Consider the following 24,646-nt stretch of genomic DNA (forward strand, 5'->3'; position numbering starts at 1 on the left):
TCGGTCTTCTCTATCCCTCAGATTGACCGCGAAAACATACCGTTGCACTATGTCTAGCTCTCCCTTTCACCTGCTAGACGTCCATAGCATATGGTTGCACGATATTCGGTCCTCTCTATCGCTCAGATTGACGGCGAAAACAGAACCGTTGCACTATGTCTAGCTCTCCCTTTCACCTGCTAGACGTCCATAGCACATGGTTGCACGATGTTCGGTCCTCTCTATCGCTCAGATTGACGGCGAAAACATACCGTTGCACTATGTCTACCTCTCCCTTTCACCTGCTAGACGTCCATAGCATATGGTTGCACGATATTCGGTCTTCTCTATCGCTCAGATTGACGGCGAAAACATACCGTTGCACTATGTCTAGCTCTCCCTTTCACCTGCTAGACGTCCATAGCATATGGTTGCACGATATTCGGTCTTCTCTATCCCTCAGATTGACCGCGAAAACATACCGTTGCACTATGTCTAGCTCTCCCTTTCACCTGCTAGACGTCCATAGCATATGGTTGCACGATATTCGGTCCTCTCTATCGCTCAGATTGACGGCGAAAAAGAACCGTTGCACTATGTCTAGCTCTCCCTTTCACCTGCTAGACGTCCATAGCACATATGGTTGCACGATGTTTGGTCCTCTCTATCACTCAGATTGACGGCGAAAACATACCGTTGCACTATGTCTACCTCTCCCTTTCACCTGCTAGACGTCCATAGCACATGGTTGCACGATGTTCGGTCCTCTCTATCGCTCAGATTGACGGCGAAAACACACCGTTGCACTATGTCTACCTCTCCCTTTCACCTGCTAGACGTCCATAGCATATGGTTGCACGATATTCGGTCTTCTCTATCCCTCAGATTGACCGCGAAAACATACCGTTGCACTATGTCTAACTCTCCCTTTCACCTGCTAGACGTCCATAGCATATGGTTGCACGATGTTCGGTCCTCTCTATCACTCAGATTGACGGCGAAAACATACCGTTGCACTATGTCTAGCTCTCCCTTTCACCTGCTAGACGTCCATAGCATATGGTTGCACGATGTTCGGTCCTCTCTATCACTCAGATTGACGGCGAAAACATACCGTTGCACTATGTCTACCTCTCCCTTTCACCTGCTAGACGTCCATAGCATATGGTTGCACGATGTTCGGTCCTCTCTATCGCTCAGATTGACGGCGAAAACACACCGTTGCACTATGTCTACCTCTCCCTTTCACCTGCTAGACGTCCATAGCACATAGTTGCACGATGTTTCGGTCCTCTCTATTGCTCAGATTGACGGCGAAAACATACCGTTGCACTATGTCTAGCTCTCCCTTTCACCTGCTAGACGTCCATAGCATATGGTTGCACGATATTCGGTCCTCTCTATCGCTCAGATTGACCGCGAAAACACACCGTTGCACTATGTCTAGCTCTCCCTTTCACCTGCTAGACGTCCATAGCACATGGTTGCACGATGTTTGGTCCTCTCTATCGCTCAGATTGACGGCGAAAACATACCGTTGCACTATGTCTACCTCTCCCTTTCACCTGCTAGACGTCCATAGCATATGGTTGCACGATGTTCGGTCCTCTCTATCGCTCAGATTGACGGCGAAAACAAACCGTTGCACTATGTCTAGCTCTCCCTTTCACCTGCTAGACGTCCATAGCACATGGTTGCACGATGTTCGGTCCTCTCTATTCACTCAGATTGACGGCGAAAACATACCGTTGCACTATGTCTACCTCTCCCTTTCACCTGCTAGACGTCCATAGCACATGGTTGCACGATGTTCGGTCCTCTCTATCGCTCAGATTGACGGCGAAAACATACCGTTGCACTATGTCTAGCTCTCCCTTTCACCTGCTAGACGTCCATAGCATATGGTTGCACGATATTCGGTCTTCTCTATCCCTCAGATTGACCGCGAAAACATACCGTTGCACTATGTCTAACTCTCCCTTTCACCTGCTAGACGTCCATAGCATATGGTTGCACGATGTTCGGTCCTCTCTATCACTCAGATTGACGGCGAAAAACATACCGTTGCACTATGTCTAGCTCTCCCTTTCACCTGCTAGACGTCCATAGCACATAGTTGCACTATGTTTGGTCCTCTCTATTGCTCAGATTGACGGCGAAAACATACCGTTGCACTATGTCTACCTCTCCCTTTCACCTACTAGACGTCCATAGCACATAGTTGCACTATGTTTGGTCCTCTCTATTGCTCAGATTGACGGCGAAAAACACACCGTTGCACTATGTCTACCTCTCCCTTTCACCTGCTAGACGTCCATAGCACATAGTTGCACTATGTTTGGTCCTCTCTATTGCTCAGATTGACGGCGAAAACACACCGTTGCACTATGTCTAGCTCTTCCTTTCACCTGCTAGACGTCCATAGCATATGGTTGCACGATATTCGGTCTTCTCTATCCCTCAGATTGACCGCGAAAACATTCCGTTGCACTATGTCTACCTCTCCCTTTCACCTGCTAGACGTCCATAGCATATGGTTGCACGATATTCGGTCTTCTCTATCCCTCAGATTGACCGCGAAAACATACCGTTGCACTATGTCTAGCTCTTCCCTTTCACCTGCTAGACGTCCATAGCATATGGTTGCACGATATTCGGTCCTCTCTGTCGCTCAGATTGACGGCGAAAAAGAACCGTTGCACTATGTCTAGCTCTCCCTTTCACCTGCTAGACGTTCCATAGCACATAGTTGCACTATGTTTGGTCCTCTCTATTGCTCAGATTGACCGCGAAAACATACCGTTGCACTATGTCTAGCTCTCCCTTTCACCTGCTAGACGTCCATAGCATATGGTTGCACGATATTCGGTCCTCTCTATCGCTCAGATTGACGGCGAAAAAAAACCGTTGCACTATGTCTAGCTCTTTCTTTCACCTGCTAGACGTCCATAGCATATGGTTGCACGATATTCGGTCTTCTCTATCCCTCAGATTGACCGCGAAAACATACCGTTGCACTATGTCTAGCTCCTCCTTTCACCTGCTAGACGTCCATAGCACATGGTTGCACGATGTTCGTCCTCTCTATCACTCAGATTGACGGCGAAAAACATACCGTTGCACTATGTCTACCTCTCCCTTTCACCTGCTAGACGTCCATAGCACATAGTTGCACTATGTTTGGTCCTCTCTATTGCTCAGATTGACGGCGAAAACACACCGTTGCACTATGTCTACCTCTCCCTTTCACCTGCTAGACGTCCATAGCACATAGTTGCACTATGTTTGGTCCTCTCTATTGCTCAGATTGACGGCGAAAACACACCGTTGCACTATGTCTACCTCTCCCTTTCACCTGCTAGACGTCCATAGCATATGGTTGCACGATATTCGGTCTTCTCTATCCCTCAGATTGACCGCGAAAAACATTCCGTTGCACTATGTCTACCTCTCCCTTTCACCTGCTAGACGTCCATAGCATATGGTTGCACGATATTCGGTCTTCTCTATCCCTCAGATTGACCGCGAAAACATTCCGTTGCACTATGTCTACCTCTCCCTTTCACCTGCTAGACGTCCATAGCATATGGTTGCACGATGTTCAGTCCTCTCTATCACTCAGATTGACGGCGAAAACACACCGTTGCACTATGTCTACCTCTCCCTTTCACCTGCTAGACGTCCATAGCACATGGTTGCACGATGTTCGGTCCTCTCTATCGCTCAGATTGACGGCGAAAACACACCGTTGCACTATGTCTAGCTCTCATTTTCACCTGCTAGACGTCCATAGCATATGGTTGCACGATATTCGGTCTTCTCTATCCCTCAGATTGACGGCGAAAACACACCGTTGCACTATGTCTACCTCTCCCTTTCACCTGCTAGACGTCCATAGCACATGGTTGCACGATGTTCGGTCCTCTCTATTGCTCAGATTGACGGCGAAAACACACCGTTGCACTATGTCTAGCTCTCATTTTCACCTGCTAGACGTCCATAGCATATGGTTGCACGATATTCGGTCCTCTCTATCCCTCAGATTGACGGCGAAAAACACACCGTTGCACTATGTCTAGCTCTCCCTTTCACCTGCTAGACGTCCATAGCACATGGTTGCACGATGTTCGGTCCTCTCTATTGCTCAGATTGACGGCGAAAACACACCGTTGCACTATGTCTACCTCTCCCTTTCACCTGCTAGACGTCCATAGCACATGGTTGCACGATGTTCGGTCCTCTCTATCGCTCAGATTGACGGCGAAAACACACCGTTGCACTATGTCTAGCTCATTCTTTCACCTGCTAGACGTCCATAGCACACAGTAACACGATATTCTGTCATCACTCTCGGTCAGATAGAGATTTTTTTATATTGGGCTGTCCTTCTCTACGTTATAAAACCTATAGTACCGGCTTTAGAAGAGGTTAGCAGAAGTGACAGTTTTTTTAATAGCCATGAGTTAATTTAATGATTCGAGGAAACATTTAATTTTATCCTTTCTGTAACTGATAGTGCCCAAGTTGGGTCCATGTAGAAAATATGACTTGTAATAAGGGGAATAAAAGATAATTGACATATTGATGGGACATACTTAGAGATTTTTTCTAAAATAACCGTACTTTCCTCTATGGGTATAGTTAGCTGTTTATGTCAGCGTTACATATGAGGTTTTTCTTTGATACCATTAGATAGTATCCTGATGCAATATGCTGTACAGAATGGATAGGTTGCATACAAACTTATTCTATATTATCAAGCTCGTCTTGTACAGTTAAATGCACATTAAGTGCATATGGATAAAGTATCTTTGTCATCAAAAACATTAGTAATTGAATTTATAACCATAGTGTTTTAATGTAACAGTTATAACTACTTTAATAAAATATATAGAAAAATACTGAATAATTTACAGAACTAACATTTTAAATATAAGTAAGTAAGTATTTATTTAATAAGTAGTTAAATATTTAAGTATTCTGCAACACTATAAACACGTAGGTATGGTGGGAAAGGTTGATTCAGTGTTAATTTTGAGTTTAGCTCCAGTTAACCTTCCTCTCAGTGCTGCGACTGAATTAAAAATAATAATTTCGCGCTGAAGAAGCTCAAAATAAACGTGTTACGTAGTTTCGACACCAGAGACACCTAGCTTACAAAATATAGTGTCTCTGATTTGGAAACGAAGTTACAAGTACATTTGAGCTTCTTCTTCGCCGACTCATTTAATCTCTTTAGACAAATATGAACCAGATTCCAGGAATCAAGTCTGTGACAGCGTCAGATTTCAGACGCTGCACTAAGAGAGATGAAAAAGAAGAGCTAAACTCAAAATTCAGACTCAACATTCGTCAACGAGAATTTATAAGTGCATTTCTTGGATTGTCCATACAAATTTTGTTTTCTTTAAGTGATGTGGTAATTTCTTGTACATATTAATTAGGTAGTATTGAGACTCTTTATCATATGTCGTCGAATGGATATGAGATTTAGGAAATTGTGTATTTCTTGTAAGGTATCCATGGGTAGGATCTATCACTAAGAATCTAACCACTTTATTTCTGATATACAGAATACAGGGTAAGATGCGTAAAGTTTGAAAGTCCGGTTTACATGAACCACAAGGGAAGCCCCTGTTAGTAGTCTAATGATCCTCATTTACATTTAGAAGATTTTGATGAATCGCTGAAACTACCACAAAAAATTAAACCATATGAAACTGTATTATTATTACAAAAATAGCAAAATAGACTTATTTCAGAGCTACTAAATCTACTACACTGGATATGATTGAAATTTACAGAAGCGTCTATTAGGGTTTTACATAATATCACTGATGTGTTACTGCAAATAAAGACTAGAATCAGTTTCCAACCCAATAACTTAAATAGAAAATCTAAAATACAGGTACAAAGCAGGAGGTAGATATATAAAATGGGGGTTTTAGAACTGCAATAATTTGTCTGAAGATAATAAAACTCAATGTTCTACAAGGGGAGTGGATAGCTGATCGGGGTTTTAGTGTGAAGCAAAGACTACGATGTCATTTGCGTCCATGGATAAACTTATATTAGGGAAGGAATCGTTACCAAACATCATAAAGAGAAATGGTCTAGAATTGCATTTCTGTAGTTTAGGAAAATTACACGGCAAAGTTTGATAACGAATTTAACGCGATCACTGTTATTGTCATTGAATGATTGTACAGTATCAAATGCTCTAGATAGTTCGTAGAAAGCTGCAACAACATATTGCGACCCATCTATGGCTTCCGACATGCGTTCTAATAACTCAAATGTTGCATCATCACTACCTTCGAATTCTGAACTGGTATGAGCAAAAACGTTGCTCTGATCTAAGTATGTATAAAGTATATTAAAGTTATTTGGTAAAAAATATGTGAAAAGATTTCTAATAGAGATATGTGTTTAAAATTTCCTTTAAGCAGGTCTTTTTGGGTATGGGTCTCATCATTAAATACTTTACAAGATCGGAGAATGTTTCTTACTGATACAGTTTATGAGATATATAAGTTATGAACAGTTTTTGAGAAAACAGGAACATTTTCACAGCAACTCACAGATCTCTTGTTTGCAAAGACTATCAACATTAAATATCTCCTTTTCTAAAGCTTGTGTACAATATGATAATCTACTCTTTGGACAAAGTGATTCTTATATAATCATTAATGTTTTTTTATTAGGCGTCACATTCAGATTCTTCAAATATTGATAAAGTGATAATTTAAAACTGAACCATTTGTTTTTATCGTTGCTAGTATTGCTATTAACAGTAATTTCATGAATTTGAAATTTATATTTTAGGAGTCCATTTTCCTTTTTAGCTACATTCCAGACAGCTTTTATTCTATTTTAACATAGTTAATATAGCCGCTGTTATTTTTAAACTTATATGGTTTAAAGCATTTAAAGCATAAAAACACTCATAATAGCGTAGATATAGTAGAAATTGAGCATCTTTATACCAGTTACTTAGTTCATGATATTCTTATTTCTGGCTAGAAATGTTGAAAGAATAATTGTTGAGACCTTTGTTCTTTTAGGCTCTTTTTATATATTCTTCAGTTTCTAAAATATCTAAACACCTAATATTTCTATTTTAATTATCAAAAATATATTTCAATCTGTAAACTGTAATATCATTTTTATTTCGGAAAACTGTATAAACAGTGCAACCCATATAAATAAACAATCACTAAATGAATCTGATAAACTGAGAATGATACAAATAGAATTTTTCTTATGCATTGTCTATTATTAGATGTTATAGGCATGGACTGTGTTGTTCCTATAGTGTTCCATAAAAATTCAAAAACTAAATATTAAAACTGATTGATATATAATATTATCTTAAAATAAAATTTACTGTATAGATTACACCGCTGTATTTAACCGCAATATACACCATATTTCAAAATAATATACTTCCAATATATAGTCTTTCATAGGAAATATCCATATGAATAGAGTATTTCGTAAAAGAAATTTCACGAACTTCGAGTAACCCGTTTACAGAAGACTACTATAAAAGACTCGTATTCATATTTGGAATTAGCGTATTGTTTTACAGTAATTGAACATTGCGGTGTATTGTACCATCTTATTATGGGCAACAAACAAAGCTTTTTATGTAGCTCATTATTTACTGATGCTTTATTGCTTGTTATGTGTTTACTTCACCTGGTACGGGGTTAATGAACGTAATTATAGTAACTTCATATTCTAAAGGTCCATGTTAAAAATCAAATATAGAAGAATCTTCCTTCGCTGAATACCTTATTGAATAAGATTACTACGCCAATAATAAAAAGAGTTTTCAAGATCACAGGTTTTATTAGAAACCAATGGTCTGTTTCCTACACATCATACAGAAAGGCGTTTTGTTGCTACCTATGAGTTTTTACCACGTGTTAACTTTTGGGTAAAATTTCGTGAGGTATTTTTTAAAGTACACTGGAATGAACGCTCTAATTCTGGTAGTAAAACTTGCTCATACTAACTCCGACGAGGTAATATGCATGTATGTGGAAAGCCTCGTGGCATACGTATGGTGATTAGAAATATTTTATAAGATTTAGCGTTGGGTTGGAAGCTTGATTTCTGGGAACAAAGGCAATTCTTAGTGATTGCATAATACGTATGTGTCTTAGGGATTAAATTATCTCTGTTCCATTGTTTACGTTAATGGTATCTGTTTCGTAAGCTGAGCTCGCTGTATATGACATTATATATTTTAAAATTAGGTGTGTTAACACTATGCAAATAAAACTAAAATAGTATACAGAGTTTTAGTAGTTTAATGTATCAGAACTCATGTCGAAGGTTCTAAAGTTGAAATCAGAACAGTCTACGTACGATATGTTAAGCAACATAGCACTACGCGAGTATAGACTGTGCAACTTCGCTGCTACTGTGGGTAGGGCTAGTAGCACCTTGTGTGACTGAGTTAGTAGCGACTGCTACTTTGAATAGCCAGCTAGTGAAAATCTGGTAGCGAGAGAAGTTGAACAATGAACACGTCTCTACTGGTGAGGCAATAGTCGACCTTGAGACGGCGCGGTGGCCACGAGTGAATGTACCATGCGACTGCCACAGTGCAGCAGCTATTGTATAGCGCTTAACTCGTAGTTTTGTTTACTACAGATCATTGTTTTGCTTTGTGCTTATTCTTGTTAGAGCTATGCTAATGCTATACTAATGAGAGATACTGCAATCTGGAGTGGTCTGGTGATATTTTTATTAATTTTCCAAAAATACCTAAAATTTATACCTTTTTTGAGTTGTATGTGGGACATTACCTTAGAAAACTATTTGAAACGGGGTGTAAATAAAATGGATTCTAACTGTTAAAAATTGAATTAGAGCTTTATTTCCAGCAAATGAAGACCCGGTGATGAGAAATCTCAATTTGATTTCAAGCTTCAATCTAGAAGAGAGTGTGTCATTCTTTTTTAGTGTTTATTGCCACTAATTCTAAAAATGCTTCAAACTTTGGTACATTTTAATCTTATCATATTCCTGTATGACTCGGCTATTGCCAACGCTACCTCATTCAACTAGGTTGTAAGCACCGAATCTATTCCTCCTGCCAGTTAATGGAGAAATGGGAAACAAAACCCGTGTACGGGTACTCTTGTTTCTTATTTTTTAAGTTCTTCTCATAACACCCAACTGAAAAATACGCTACACAAAACTTTTCTACAAAAGCATTTTATTCAAACACTACTCACCCTCTAGCGGCCAGGTGGTATTCGTTACCCGTATCAACTGTGACTGGGTTTTGGACAGAGTAGCCACTACTGCTAGTGTAGGCTAAATGCAGTGTAGATGTTTGAACACGCTAGGACTATGCTCTTTTTTTGTATGTTTACCTAACCTTCTAATAACCTATCCTCATCCAATAGAACAATACCCGTGATTTCGTTACGTGGTTAAAACTCCAGGTTCGAATCCTGAAATATTTTATGATCGCAGGAGGCTTTAATATGGCTTATGAAATTTTATTAACTTTATGTGTACTTTTAATTCGAGAAAGGGTTTGGTCTCCAGCCTCAGAATCTGTGAAATTTCAGTCTGTATACGTTTACAGAACAATGCTAAATTTTTACTACTGAATATCTATGTTACTCAAGTGCTTCTGGTACCAAATTGTTACTAACATTGCTATCCAAGTAAAGTTTCTCGATCAAGTAAGTGTGTTAACTAACGTATTTCCGATCTTACTGAAATAAGACGAGGCTGGAGATTGGCATTTTATCCAATTAACACTACTGAGAATGCTTAGTGACTTGTTGCATTAGTAGTGAGGGTGTCCAATGTTATTTCTGCTGTATGCCTCTTTCTTCAACTTGTGCACTGGTTCCACTGAGATACGATAAGGTGTTCTGTAGCGTAACTAGACATTTTTTTGGGGGGAGGGATTAATCTGGCTGAAGAGCTCACTAAACTGGGGGTTTGGAATAATTAATCTAAGTTAAACTAAAACCTTTGGCTGTTGTATTTCAAACAAGTTGGAATACAGTTATAATTTTTTTAATCTTATTTAGCCTTTTGGGGGTCCATTCCTTATGTCTGCCCCTCTTAGTTTCTCAACTGGAACGTGGAGAATACCATTTTTCAAAATTTCTGTCACTAGCCTCTAAGAGTTGGACAGTATATCGACGTTATTATATACATATGTGTCCGATATTGGGGGAGTCCACGAGTTTCCAAGCAAGATGGGTTTACACGGCATAGAGTATGCACCGATATCTCTGTTAAATACAAGTTTGCCTCTAGACCTAGTGCAAAGAGGTTAAAGGTGTTTAAATGAGTATTTCTCTTAATGTTCATCAATGGTGTCGGGTAAGGCTGAGATTATCTAGGGTACATGACGCCCCTACGTAACGCTTATGCAGCTGCATGAACGTTTATTAATTTAAGAATTTTTAAATTTGGATATTAATAAGGTAAAACTTGTTTTATGATCATTACATTATTCAAACCATTTGGCCTGAATGTACTAAAGGCGAATATAATGTAAAGTACCTTAGAACATTAATGGGTAATTAATTAATTCACTGATACATCTTGAATTATTCCGAAGGGTTGTAAGGTAACGAAATGCCAAGGAAATATATACTGCACTTACAAATACATTTATGGCTTTCTGCGTCGTTTCCGGAGTGATAGGACATTTAAGATGAGTAAGGGTGGGGAATTATGGCCAGCTCTTGTCAAGACCTATGGTACTGCCACTATGGGAAGGGGTACTGTCTCTGCCATGTTACCTAGAAACAGGTTTACCCGTAGCATTTAGCACCTGTTCTAGCCCGTACCAGTCAAACAGAGCAACAGTAGTATTGTCCCTCACTTTTCCCTCTTTTTTAGGCTTGCTAAAACTTTTAACTCAAAGAGAAACTATACTTTCCGATCAAGTTTCCTCAACCCTCGATATTTTAGTTCAGAGATTCTCTTGCATACACATCAATTGGCCCGTACAGATGCAAACAGGTTGTAACACCTATTTTTGTACCCAATAAAACTAAATTACCTATACCAGCTAGACGTGTTACCTCTAATGATGACAACAAAACATAAATGTAAAAATGTTGATTTTTCGTAAGAAATATAATTGGAGGCTGTAATTGCTTTTCCATACAACAGTTTTCAAAGTTTATAATTCACAGTAATAACTCGGAAAGCCTAGAAAAAACCCGTTTATTACTATCTGTATTTTAATAAATAATTTTGTTGAAATTTTAGTTGTAAGTATGTGTACTTTTAACATTTAATCTTAGCGTTTATACAAAAATAACACTTTTTAACATAGTTTCAAAAATAGAAGTAGGATGTGAAAATTATAAATTAATCTGGAATCTCGATTTGTCCTATCCTATCAGGCATGATTTCAAAATTACTATAACCACCGCTTCTAAGGATAAAATAAATGTTCTAAAACAAAACATAAAGGTTAAAAGTGCTCAGTGAAATCTTTTGCCAAAGATTAACTCAAAGGAATTACAATTTTTATAGAGCTATATTTCCTTGTTACTCAGAAAAGTGAGCCGGAATACCGTTAATTTAATATTGACGAGATAGACATTAAATGGTTCCCTTGAGAACACTTCTATTACTCATTCAACCTATTACGTCAGGCAAATGGTGGATGGAACAGATTTAGAGGCACTTTATTCGCACAGTAATGTTGTACTGGGTATTCGTAGAATGTCAAATTAATTTTTGTGGCTTGTGTCGCTACTTGACCTGCAACCATTTAAAACAATAAGATGTGCCACCTCTTATCTGCCTCGGATATATTGACTGTTGTGAAAACTTTCTACATACCTTCCACCCTCATTACGACGAAAAACTGTCTAGTGAGCTACAGACGAAGTGGTAGTCATCGGGGGTGGACTAGGATCAGTCCGTTAGTCACAAAATGTCACCTAACAGTGATTCAAACCTTCCCTTTGTCACTACGGATCATAAGTGAGAGATTATAATTTTTCTAAAGACATAAAGGTGACGTGATAGCTGGATGGTCAACGGGTAGAGTCCTTGAAGGACTCCATTGTCAAAAGGCTTTACCCTCTACTGAGTCTACAGGTTCCCAGGGTGCCCCATTACCATTATTAATAATAATGTAAAGGATATTCCCCTTGTGAAACGGCGATAGTACCAATTAGTAATTTAAAAAATCATAGGTTCGTCGTCCTGGTCAAGTTGGTAGGTGTCACAGGATCTGTCAATGCCCTGCTGCTTTGCTGGGTATCGGTATTGAGCCGGATTGTCGTGTTTGTAGTCGCACCAATATGCAAGTAAAACGAAGGTTTGGACTTAATGTCCCCCCTGGATCAGATGAAAACCAGTTCTTAAAGAATGATTTGATGAGACATTATTGGGAAAATGTTTTAATAACATACATACCCTTACCTTACAAGTGATCGAATCCTTGAATGGCTGAAGGCTCGATAAGTAGCCTATCTCTTCTATTTGTAGGCGTCTGTCGTTCGAGATTGGATAGACTAGTGGTCAGATTTTTCCATCCACTAATGCATATAACCAGTTTGGTGATTAGCGACGTTTGATAACTAGTACCAGTAAAACAGTTCGTCTTTTTAAGGGTTTAATCATATGATCAGAGTAAGATTATTTTGTGGTTAGGTAGTTTAAAATATTAAACTTACTTCATTGCGGATAAAGCTACGAACAAGCAATTAGAGTAAGTTTAAACAAACTAGTTCATAGACACCTTGCTTTGTTCAACTTGGCATTGGGTGGAAGTGACATATTGGTTAGATGATCTCCATCGACTTTCCTCCACCTTTGAATGGTGTCTATGATAGTTGTATGACATGTTTTGAGGAATCGTAACGTCAGAAGGACGGCTAAAGTTCTCATCTTATTCTTACAGATAAACACAAATACACGTCTTGCTGAGAAACCTCATGATGGTTTTCTTATCTCCAACTCAAACTTTTATAGCAATGGCATATTAAATCATACTAGTAGGGAGTATGGAGTAGGGAGTAAAAAGCACCCCACAGGACCTCACTCGTACTCTGAGGCATACGCAAAAGGCCGTAAAGTCATGGAGTATCCGTATGGGCGATACGTAGATACTCGGTTGCTCCACTTAATCCTTGGAATTTATTCTGTTGCTGCCGGGTGTCCCGATCTACGCGGTAGTGGTTAACGTTCGCTCTAGCAGCAAAGGCGATCGGCACTGCTATAAATAATAGAACTCCCCCTGCTACAACAGATGTAGATAAACGGAATCTTAATGCACTTCCATTCCGGAAAAGAATCAATACCTTGTAAGTTCTACAATACACATCTGGGTTTGGTGTAAATTTAGTATGTCTCTTAGATTTAAATCATAAAATGAATAATTGAAATATCTCACATTGTCGCACTATTCAGTTATACATAATGTTATTTTAAGTAAAGTTATATACCAATAAAAGGAAATTTGTTCTAGAAACTGGTCCTCTATCGTTTTGTAGGCACAATAAGTCAACATTACGTGACACTGAAACACATCTGTCCTTTACCGCAGTAGATTGGGCGTGACGACGCCGCCCTTTGGTCCAAAAGTATTTACTTTTCTGCTTGATGTTATATTACTGATTGTCTTTTTTTTATTTAACACGTGTTCTAATAGTACCATCGTCCCAGTACAGCTCAGTTCAACTATCCAGCTATGGATGAGAAATCCAATAGGTAGATTTGGGGCGTAATACAAGCATCAAATAAATAATTAGGCTGAGAGTCGGTCTTAAGTGTTAGGTCCGTGAATCCTATGAGGCCTCCACTCCTACGGATGAGGCCTCAAATTGGTAGATTTGGGGGCTTAATGCAAGCATCACATTATTTATTGGGCTGAGATTTGCAGTTTTTTTGTTTTAAGTGTCCTGAACGAGTCCTAAGCTGTACAACTTGTATGCTTAAAAAGTAAACTTGTATTATTCCTTCATGCCGTTGTTATACAGACTCTTGTTGGTGAAGCTCTGTTAAAAAACCATCCAACGCCAAAGCAATATTTTACAAAGCATGTAAAAAGTTTGCAAATGGTAATTGCAGCAGCAAATTTGCATGTTTGAACATATCTCTGGTGCCAAGACTAGAGTTGAAGTAAGTTTCTAAGTAATAAATGAAAGGTTCATAAGATGAGCATTGTGAACAAATGAAACATGGAGGACGATAGCAAATCCTCTGACACGTTTTAGTTCTGTAATGAATGATTCTCAGAATTGTATAGGGGGCAGGGCGGTGGACGAAAGCCTTTTTACTCCATGGCTGTGGACACAGTTCCAGTTATCAGCATGGCTTTGTATCCTATGAATAAAATGGAGGTGTGACAGGCAGTTGCTTCACTAATGAATTCTTGAGCGCAATATTTTGATAGATGTTTCTAACGTCATGTTAAGTCATTGTATGGCACAACTATACAACCCTATAGCGTCATTAATAAACACATCTTTCAACGAAAGATTTTGTTTCCAAATAATCGTGTAAAGCTAAAACAAAAAAAATCAAAACAGAACTACACTTAGCTATTCTAAAATTTCACACAAGTAGATTCTGCAGACATAAGGATAGTAAGAGTAATGTGTGTTATGATTTTTATTTATAGTTATTCATGCAAAACTTGCATCAATATGCTTGATAAATTGTAGTAATTTATTTTTAGCTCAGAGTATTTTTTCTGATAAATTGTGATGTACTGTGTACGTCAACAAGCACATAAATTTTCATTTCATGAGCTTCTGTGGCATATTAAATTGAGTAAACGTGTACAAAAGCACAGCGGAAACGTCTCTTCCGTTTAGTATTTTTATTAAATCCTGGTGGAAAACTTGATCTCCTTGTTCACCGGATCTGCACTCGCGACAAGTGCTTTTAGTTTCTTGACATTTCTCTTCTCAGATGTCTTGAACAATTCATGATGAAATAGATTCATAAATCATTTCTATAAAAGAGTAATGTTTTATGATTTTAGTTTATGAAGTTTATTCATAAAAATGGTTCTACACCAAAACTACTATCAGCTATCTGTTTAAGGGACTAAGCTGATACTGTTGTAACGGTAACTTGACAAAACGAAAGTATATTATACTATATATATATATATATATATATATATATATATATATATATATACTATATATATATATATATATATATATATATATATATATATATATTTACGTTAAATTGTATAAATGGCAATAGCCTTATTTAATTTCAATAAACATTGAATCACAAAAAGTACTTGCTCCGCCGGGAGTCGAACCCGGATCTCTCACTTGCCGGGTATATATATTGCGTAAACTCAGAAACACATGTGCACTAATGCTTATTACAGACAATAATTAGTTGCAGTTATCTCCAACACCTTTTATTTCCATTGTAGTAACCGAAAATATACGAATTTTCAATAAGTTTTACAAATATATACATGCGTGTAAGAATATTTTACTATTGTAATATTCAATCCCGAGCTGATATCGTATTAAGAGCTTAAATAATACTCGCGAAACATTTAAAAGAAACCACACACCAATATCAACGGTAATACGAGTAAGTGTTTGGTAATTACTAGGCACAATAACTCCTATCATAAAAAGATACAGCTGCATTTTTGTTTACAGAAACTTATCTTGGGGCATTATATATTATAATAATGTAATACGTGTATCAGTCAGACGGTTAAATATCTGTTTAATAGTCGATTTACAAACCTACAAAGATTAGATTACTCACCACGTGTAGAGACTTGGTTATAAGAAACCTATTGAAATTAGGAATCTTAAGATGATAACTTACTACATAGTGTAACTTGATATTGTTTAACAATATTTGTATTTATTATTTAGTGAATATTAAATTCCTAATATTTATGATGCTTTTTTAGATCACCCTACGTTTTCGGCACCCAGGGCTCTAGACAAGCTAGTCGCTATGTCCGTAAGGAAAGACCATTCCGCCGTAATGCCTTGCTACGCCGAAGGAAACCCACCACCCAGTATCAGGTGAAAAAGGCTAATTTACTCTAGATTTCTATTTCTATATATCCATTAAACTATGTAGTTTATATGTAGTTTAAAATGTAGTCCGGTAGTATAGTTTTACTTCTATATAAAATGTATATTTTTATAGATTTGAAATATTTGTAATCCGAACAAATACGAATACTTGCATACCTTGTTCAAAATATAAACAGACGCAATACTGCGATGTGGAACTCATATGTGGAAACTAGTTTGGGGAACACTTCTAAAAGATTTAAGATTTTAATGTACAACAATTAAACTATGTTCATACCACTTTGCCCAAGAAACCCTACCTCCAAAGAACTGGTATAGTATTGTATAACCCATAAAAATATTTATCTAACCTTGTCAGTTTTACTGTAGATTAAAAATATGAATATAATAAATTAAATTTGTGTACAATTTTAAAATTTAAAACAATGTTACCAAAGTGAAACTGTGAAAACGTCATGGTAGGAAACTGTCATAAAATAATAAATTAATAAACTAAATTAGGTGTTGCTAATTTTGAAACCTAAAAATGAGGTATAGAGCGCATGTATTACATTTAGGCATTAATAATAATATTACATAAAATATTACAAAAAATAATTAAAAAAATAAAATATTTCACAAATTTTAAAGTCTGACAACATCATCCAAATAGCCCATTCCCAAAAAATGGGTGTACGTTAATATAACTGAAACACTAATAACTTTAAAAAAACTCAACGACACATATTGATCCAAAAGAAAGTCAAACCGTTAAGGGTAAAAGTATACGATTGATGCCGTTACTTCATTATAATTCATTATAAAGACATCAGTATTTTATAGGTTTAAGTCATTGAAATACACTGGGAAGACAAGCAGGAAATATTAACAATGTCAAATAAAGTCTTTAAAGAAGTGCTATATTTAAAACTCTTTGTCATATATAGTGTATTGAGGTATTAAAATTAAATACATGAGAAAGTACAGCATTGGATTTTAGTTTTGAGAGGAAACAATGTTTGGGATGACGAGTGAAATATGGGTTTATAAAATTTCAGTTCGTGTGTATTTAAGTTGAAACAAAAGTTTAAATTTGACTATATTTGGCATGCCGGAGCAGTTATGTACCTGGATATAGCTTTACCCGGAATTTACTTCCAAATGATTACTTATTTGAAAAAAAAAAATATAATATTGAAAATAGATTTATTTTCGTAAACAACCAGAAACGATATATTTTTTTAGTCATCTGAAATGTTAATAATGATTTTCCAGTAAATATATATACAAATGGAATAACTACATATCAACAGGCATTCTCTTTGGGCTCTGCAAACAGTTTGTCAACTAAGGCTTGTAATCTTTATTTGTAGCGAAACATAAAATATAATATATAGAATACAAAAGAGAACGTGTCTGCCATTCAACCTATTTAATTAGATAATTGTTTTGCACTGGCTGGAAACAAATAAATAATATTAATAACCATTGTTCTTATCTTTCCTACCACGACAACCCGTTGTGCATTTCCATTTAAGAGAGGCTGAAATTTAATAGTTTTTAAAATGAGTTACAGATACTAAAATAGATACATTATCATCTTTTCAATACAAATATTTTATCTACATTGACAAATTATAAAACTTGATATAATGTGATAAAATTCTATCAGGTACATAACATCTAATTATTAACTTTTAAATAATCCATTACTATGTGGAAATAAATCTAGATTATTTCCTTCAATAAGCTAGTAATAGTTAAGATTATAAAATTAATTTGTATTTAAAAATCATGCAAATCATTCACAAACAAGGTCAATCAGTCTATAGATGGGTGTAAGTTATATCACTGTCTGTCAATATCAAAGTCTATCTATATCGCCTGTCCTTGTGTTGTCTGTTTAGCAGTTGTGCAGAGTTTCTATTTCGTAAACAATAATTCCATCATACGCTTTGGAGCAGAGTATCAGAACTTTAAACTCTATTATAATCTAGATTTAGCATAAACTAGTTTTCCAGACCTAAACCACACTTTTCCTTATTATTACGTAAGTATCCTCATTCAGTACCACGATATTGAGTTTTTTTACTTTAACATATTTTAAATTCTTACATTAGCATCTAGGAACTAAACACTATCTATATCTTAAGATAGAGATAACTTTCAAAAGAGTCCATGAAAAAGCCATTCTTTACTCCAAGCCATTTTTAACTTAACAAGAAATAAAAATCACACTAGGCTATAAGTCTCAAAATTGTATTAATTTTAAATGTATTTAAAAACAACTAGATGTTTACTAATATATAATAAAATTAAAAGGTTATAAGAAGTATTAATTTAAGTTTTGAAATTGTTTATTTCCATAATACTTGGGATGATATAAAATAAACTTAAAGCCTTGTGAAACAATAAAATAAATATATACTTTATTTTCCCTTGTTCGGGTACATTTTATATTTCATTACTAAGGCTATTTTTAACAAAAATGAAGAACTCTATTAAAAAAAAAAACAAAAAATCCAAAATTATAATTTTTAAGGAAACGATTTTATTATTAATACAATTATGAACCATGATAAGTAAAAAGATGTAAAACATTCCCTTCTTGTTCATAAACTTTAAGTAATAATCTCTGACTTGAGTTTGAAGGCAGTAGTGTTTGGTAAAAGATTTAGACTAAATAATGTCTGTAAAAATATTTAAAGGTATGTTAAGTGTTGACGGGTGATAAAATTTGTTTTTACTTCAATATTTACAGTATTTGTTCTAACCTACTTTAATATTGGGAATATGTGAGGGATCACTTATTTTTGTTAAATAGTCCTAAATGACAAAGGTCGCACAATAATATAAAATGGAGTTTAGGTAAACTACTGAAAGTATTCTGTTCTCGTTAATCATCGGTTTGTTGACATTCAAACACTTTAAATAAAAGGTTTTTCTGTCATAAACAACCTCAGGATGATCATGAGCTTCCATAAAGTCTGAGCTTTTGTTCAGATGTTAGGTGTACTTCATGTTCATGCTGCCTAGGCAAAGTGCAGCTTGGTAAAAATCCTTTGTGGGAATTAGCTAAGTTAAAAAAAACCCTTTCTTAAAAAATGTGATTGAATAGGATTTAGATAGGGAGCTTTTAATTATTGCCGTGATTGATACGTTTATTTTGAATAAATACTTGATAAAGTCTTTGTATTCTTATAATTAGTCATAAAGTTATCTGTCGGCATTGCTACTATGGCTTATAAACATAGCTAAATTGTAAACACGTTGTAATATAATATATCTGTCACAATTTCAAAAATGTGTCACTTCATAAAATGTTATGTTATTGTGTTAAATTTATGATTATATATTAATAATTATGATTTTCAATGTATTTTTATATATAATACAATATTTATTATTATTTATTTATGTGTATATGAAATTAAAGTAAATGAAAAATGTCTTTATTGAATACAAAGAAAAACATTTAATTGGCGAGGTTAGGAATATTAAGTCCTCCCTTACACCTAACCATAAAATGTATAAACTATACTACTAGTGCAAAACTAGAGCCACAGTATAGTCAGAACTGTTTTACATTCAAAAGTGAAATCTATATTTATATAAAATAATAAAATGAAAAGAAGGTTCTTCATAAAACTATAAATAAATAAATAAAATAAAAATTACAAGGAAATTAACAGACATTCTCCCATCACAAGATCTATGAACAGGAATATATAAAAAAAGAGGCTCCACGTCGAGTATTCCAATTGCTTGTTTCAGAAATAAAAGAAAAGCGTTCAGACAAATAAGAAGGGGAATAATCGTTATACAAAATTGAATGTAACATGTTAAGAATGTGGAACTGACGGCATAGATTCAATTTTAGCAGATTTAATTGATTCATGAAGGGTATTATATGGTCATATCGTCTAAGGTTGAAGATAAAGCGAACACAATACTTTTGAGCACGTTGTAATCTATCAGAAAACTCAACCGTCATGTTGTTTATAACTACGCTACAGTAATTGAAATGGCAGAAAATCAGGGTCTTCACTAGCATTACTTTCAAATTCAAGGCTAAATAAATAGCAAATTGCTTAAGACTATGAATACCAGCAAATACCCTGCCACAAGTCCCAGTAAAATTATCGGCCAAACTAAGATTTTTGTAATAGTCAGTCCAAGATTTATTTTTATATAATGATCAATTTGGAAGATATATAAGGCCTCTGCACAAATATGCCGCGTTACGTCGCGCAGGATCAATTGTTCTTGTTTCTGATCCATTTTCACAACCAACGTCCTCAGCGAATTCAAATCACAAAACTAGGCAAAAATGTTCTATACGTCTCTCGTCTAGTGCACTAAATGCTCACTTTCAGGCTCCCAATTATGTTTATTGCTCACTACCTAGGAAAACGCACTATTGGTACCTCGGAAGAAGTTGAAAATATACTTTATGGTCAGCCACCTTTTTACAAAAACAAATCTTAACAAGCATAAGCGTTTGAAAATAAACAATATTGCTATCTCTTCCAGCAAACTGATAACAACATTGAGTTCCTGGCTGAACTAAACTAAATAGCCTAAGACGGCAATATCCGTCAGCCCGTCCTATCATTTAGCCAAGGTAATCAGCCGACTCAAGCTGTTCCTAATCTGTCAATCAGTACGCGAACTGACACAGTTTACAAATTTTATTTAATATATTAAAATGTACTTATGGACAAGTATTGTAATCTGAAGCAAGGATAGTCTCACATCAAATTTTGAGTAGTATTACCACATGTGTGTTGGTCATAATTGTCCATCTCGGTTATAGACAAGATCAATCAAATCTTACCTGAATTACTAGGCTACAGGCAAGTCAGTAAAAACGGTGTTCACTAACAATAAATAGCTAAACTATCCGATATGCAGCAGTATTTACTTAATATATGTACTATTTTAAGCACCAAAAGAGTTGAAATTGTATTTGTAATACTCCAAGCAAATTTAGAGATTAATTCCTGAACGAAATATATGTGCAATGAGAATCCCAGTTGGAATAAAATACACATTTTTATATAATTAATACAAATTTCAACACTACTTATACTTTCAAAACTCACCAATGATTTTTTAAATGTTTTACAGTATAAAAGTATAATAGTAGTTATGGTACAGTTTAATATTTAATAATTCCAATCAAATACCATTACCAAACACACATAACAATCTTATATCTCTAATGTAAATCTTACTTAAATGTTCACACTGTGTTCTGCTTTTCAGTCCAGCTTGAATCACCAATCACCAGTCGGCACTGGTAGAATGATCAGTAGTTGTTGCCATATCACGTAGCCACTTCTACTTGTAGTATTATTGCCAATGCTTTTAAATGTCGCTGATTTTCTCCATTATATAGTCATAGAATGAGACACTTAAAATTTTAAACTCCTTTCTGATTGCTGCTACTCTATTCTTCGCCATCAGAGTGAATATTGTTGTAACAATGTCTTTCAGTTTTTGCTGTGGCTAACTTTTTCTGACGTTAACATCATTTCTATGTAAGTCAAGCAAGTTCTACATGAGATTTTGAACTATAGCACTTATAATATAAAATTTATAGAACTTGTTATAGTATATTAGTCATTCAGTAAATGTCATTTGAATTAAACGATTACCTTGGATTTTCTTACTTATTGCACATATACTACAACAAAAAAGAAAGTACTAACGCCTTGAATTATTATTGTTACCGAGCATTATTTTATTACATTACACTATTCTAAAATTGTGTATGAGTGATTACTAAATTGTTGTAAGTGAATGTCTTATTCCCATTCCATCATCAGAATAAATTGAAATAACATAAAGTACAAAAACGAAATTTTTGAAACAAATATGATAATTAAGATTTGAATATTCTCTGTGCTCAGTGTAGACAACATTAGATTATTTTTAGGATTTATCAGGTACAACTGATTGGATTGGAAAGTGCTAATGAGGTGAGACTACTTATCTAACGTCACATTGGATTACGATGTCTTAGGTATGTAGGCTTACTTCGGTTTGCTTCACTAATACAATACGGTGTGACAAAATCCACTGTTACAATTTACCTACAATTTTACTGTCTTATTTCAGTTATTAATCTGTCAAAGAACGAACATGATTCATATTGGTCATGTCGAAGGAAGCAGAATTGGCCATTACTCTGTTAAAGAAACAAATTGTTTCATGTCAAATGCCTGTAGAATTGCGTACATGTGCTAAAATCAATGAGACTGAAACTTCATATTTTGAATGACAAATTGAAAAACAGGAATCAAAGGCATTTAAGCATGAAAAAGATGTTCAAATTTTTCAAAGCCAGTCACACAGAACTACAGAGACCAAATAAATAATGACATGAAGGTTTATTCCTGTGGACTCTGGCGCTTCTTAGAGTTTCAATGACTGTGATATGGGAGAAGAAATAAAACAAAGCTTAAATTGCTTGTCACAACCAATTTATAATGAAATATGTTTGGAAATCATTGCCGATTTGATGTAAACAAGTGAATTAAATTAAAGTACGCCAGTGTAGTTAAAATAGGTGCGAGAAAATCGAATAGTAATCTAGAAAATCAATAAAGAGGTGATAAGGCCGAAAACAGGGTAAGGCCCAAAATTATTGTAGGTACATAGTGTCATAAGATAAGAGCCTGATAGGGGTTAAACGTGCCTGGTTTAACCTTGAAAAAGTAAATTGAGGAACTGCAGTGGACGACATTCATAACCTTTTATCAAAAATATTTCCAGATATCAATTTTATTGTAGGTCCACTGGAATAGAAAGAAGAAAAAATTGTGGTTTCAGAATTGGGACGGATTTTCATTGCAAGGACAAAGTTATGATGTCATTATATTGGCGTAGTGGGATTGCATAAGGCATTTTTTATTCCCAAGAAATCAATAATGCACAAGGCAGATAGAGAGTGACATTTTAAAAATCTATAATACACAGATTGAAAGGAACAACATCTAAAATACGAGTCAGCCCATGCCTATGCCTAGTGAAATACGGTAAGGGTACCATCTCATAAGAGTGCCATTCAACTGTATGGCGGTGAATTCTTTTTTACTAACTCATTTGTTAATAAGTATTCAGTCTATAAGAATTAAAAGGGAAAATAAACATAAATTGTTAAACTTAGCCTATAATAAAAATTGAGGTTGGTTGTGTACAGAAAACAGTTAAGTTTGCTGCGGTGAACTTAACAAATTTAAATTTGTTAGTGGCTACTGTTTACAGAACACAAGATTCAATGTTCACACTAGACATTTATCAGATTTCTTAGCTTCCTTAAGCACTGGTAGTTTCAAGTTTCGAAAAGCATTTATCGCAGCAGATCTGAATATTGATGTCAGATGGACGGAGATGAGGACTCTAATATTTCTTAATATGTTGAGATCAACTACTTCTGTTTGAATGATAAACCGACTTGTGTATGGACAAACATTATAACTAATGTGATTTAGTGGTGGTAATATTATTTGCAAAACTGTCACCCCCCTTTATCAGACCGTATGGGCTTGCTGCCTGAAATTGCTGTAGAATATAAACATACTCAATTACCAAATATGCCTAAAAAGGAAATGAGGTCATTCCGCACGATCGATGAAAATAATTTAGAATATTTAAAATCTAATTTTAGTTGTAAAGATTGGCTAGCTTTGGTATCTGATAATAAATCCGTAGAAGGTTCCCTTCAAACTTTTAGAAATATGTTTCCAATAACTTTAATATATGTTGTCCAGCTGTACAAAACTAAAAAAAATAGATTAACAATAAATTTTAAAATAGCCTTGTTATGTATCCGTATACACCACATCATAAATATCTAAAATCGCTGGAAGGTGCACCACTATTGTCGTATTAAGAGGTTATAGAGAGGTAAAGTTAAGGGAGGTAAATACCAAGAAAATGAGAATTATATTAATAGGGTTGGCAGTACCTGTATGGGAGTCTGGAGTGTTATTAATTTTAAGACCAAGAGATTTAATGCTAATGGAAATAACAGAAATCTCCTATATATCCAACTAGTATGTTGTAAACGTTAGGATTTAATGGTGATCAGGTAGATTTAGCTAATATAGATGAAATGTTACTAACTAAAACCATTAACCAGAATCGTAATGCAGATTTATTTTGTTTAATATAAGCCCCGAAACTGCATTAAATCGTAATAATAGGCTAAGTAACTCAAGTGCGGCAGATTATTATGTTCATTCGAATGGAATACTAAATGAAGTAGGGCTAATAATAGAGATTCCTCTTACTTACTTAATAAGGAAGATGATGATAGAAAGTGTATTCCCCGATTGGTTAAAGATAACTGTACCAGTTCCTATCTACAAAAAGGGTGATAGATCTCGTAAAAGTAATGATCGACCTATTTCCCTTTGCCTTTCATATTCAAAACAATACAAAGTATTTTGAAAGAATACCTGTATAAGTATTTTGAATCTGAGAATTTGTTAACTGACTCCCACCTTGAGTTTAGAAAGATCTTGTTACCATTAAAGCAGTTTAAGACATTGTTAGTTATGTTTAAGAACTTTTCGAAAATACAATTATTTTAAGTGTAAATTTATTAGATTTAAGTTAAGCTTTCT

The 24,646-nt window shown here is 35.3% G+C and overlaps 1 protein-coding gene across 1 annotated transcript in view; it reads left to right on the forward strand.

Moving 5' to 3' along the window:
• LOC124369478 (Down syndrome cell adhesion molecule-like protein Dscam2) overlaps positions 1 to 24,646 on the forward strand; it is a 187,190-nt gene that overhangs the window by 28,853 nt on the left and 133,691 nt on the right. Inside the window, 1 exon segment of the mRNA XM_046827490.1 lies at positions 15,899 to 16,016. Within this exon segment, the coding sequence (XP_046683446.1) occupies positions 15,899 to 16,016 (118 nt within the window).

This window comes from Homalodisca vitripennis, chromosome X, assembly GCF_021130785.1.
Source record: "Homalodisca vitripennis isolate AUS2020 chromosome X, UT_GWSS_2.1, whole genome shotgun sequence".
Classification (NCBI taxonomy): domain Eukaryota; kingdom Metazoa; phylum Arthropoda; class Insecta; order Hemiptera; family Cicadellidae; genus Homalodisca; species Homalodisca vitripennis.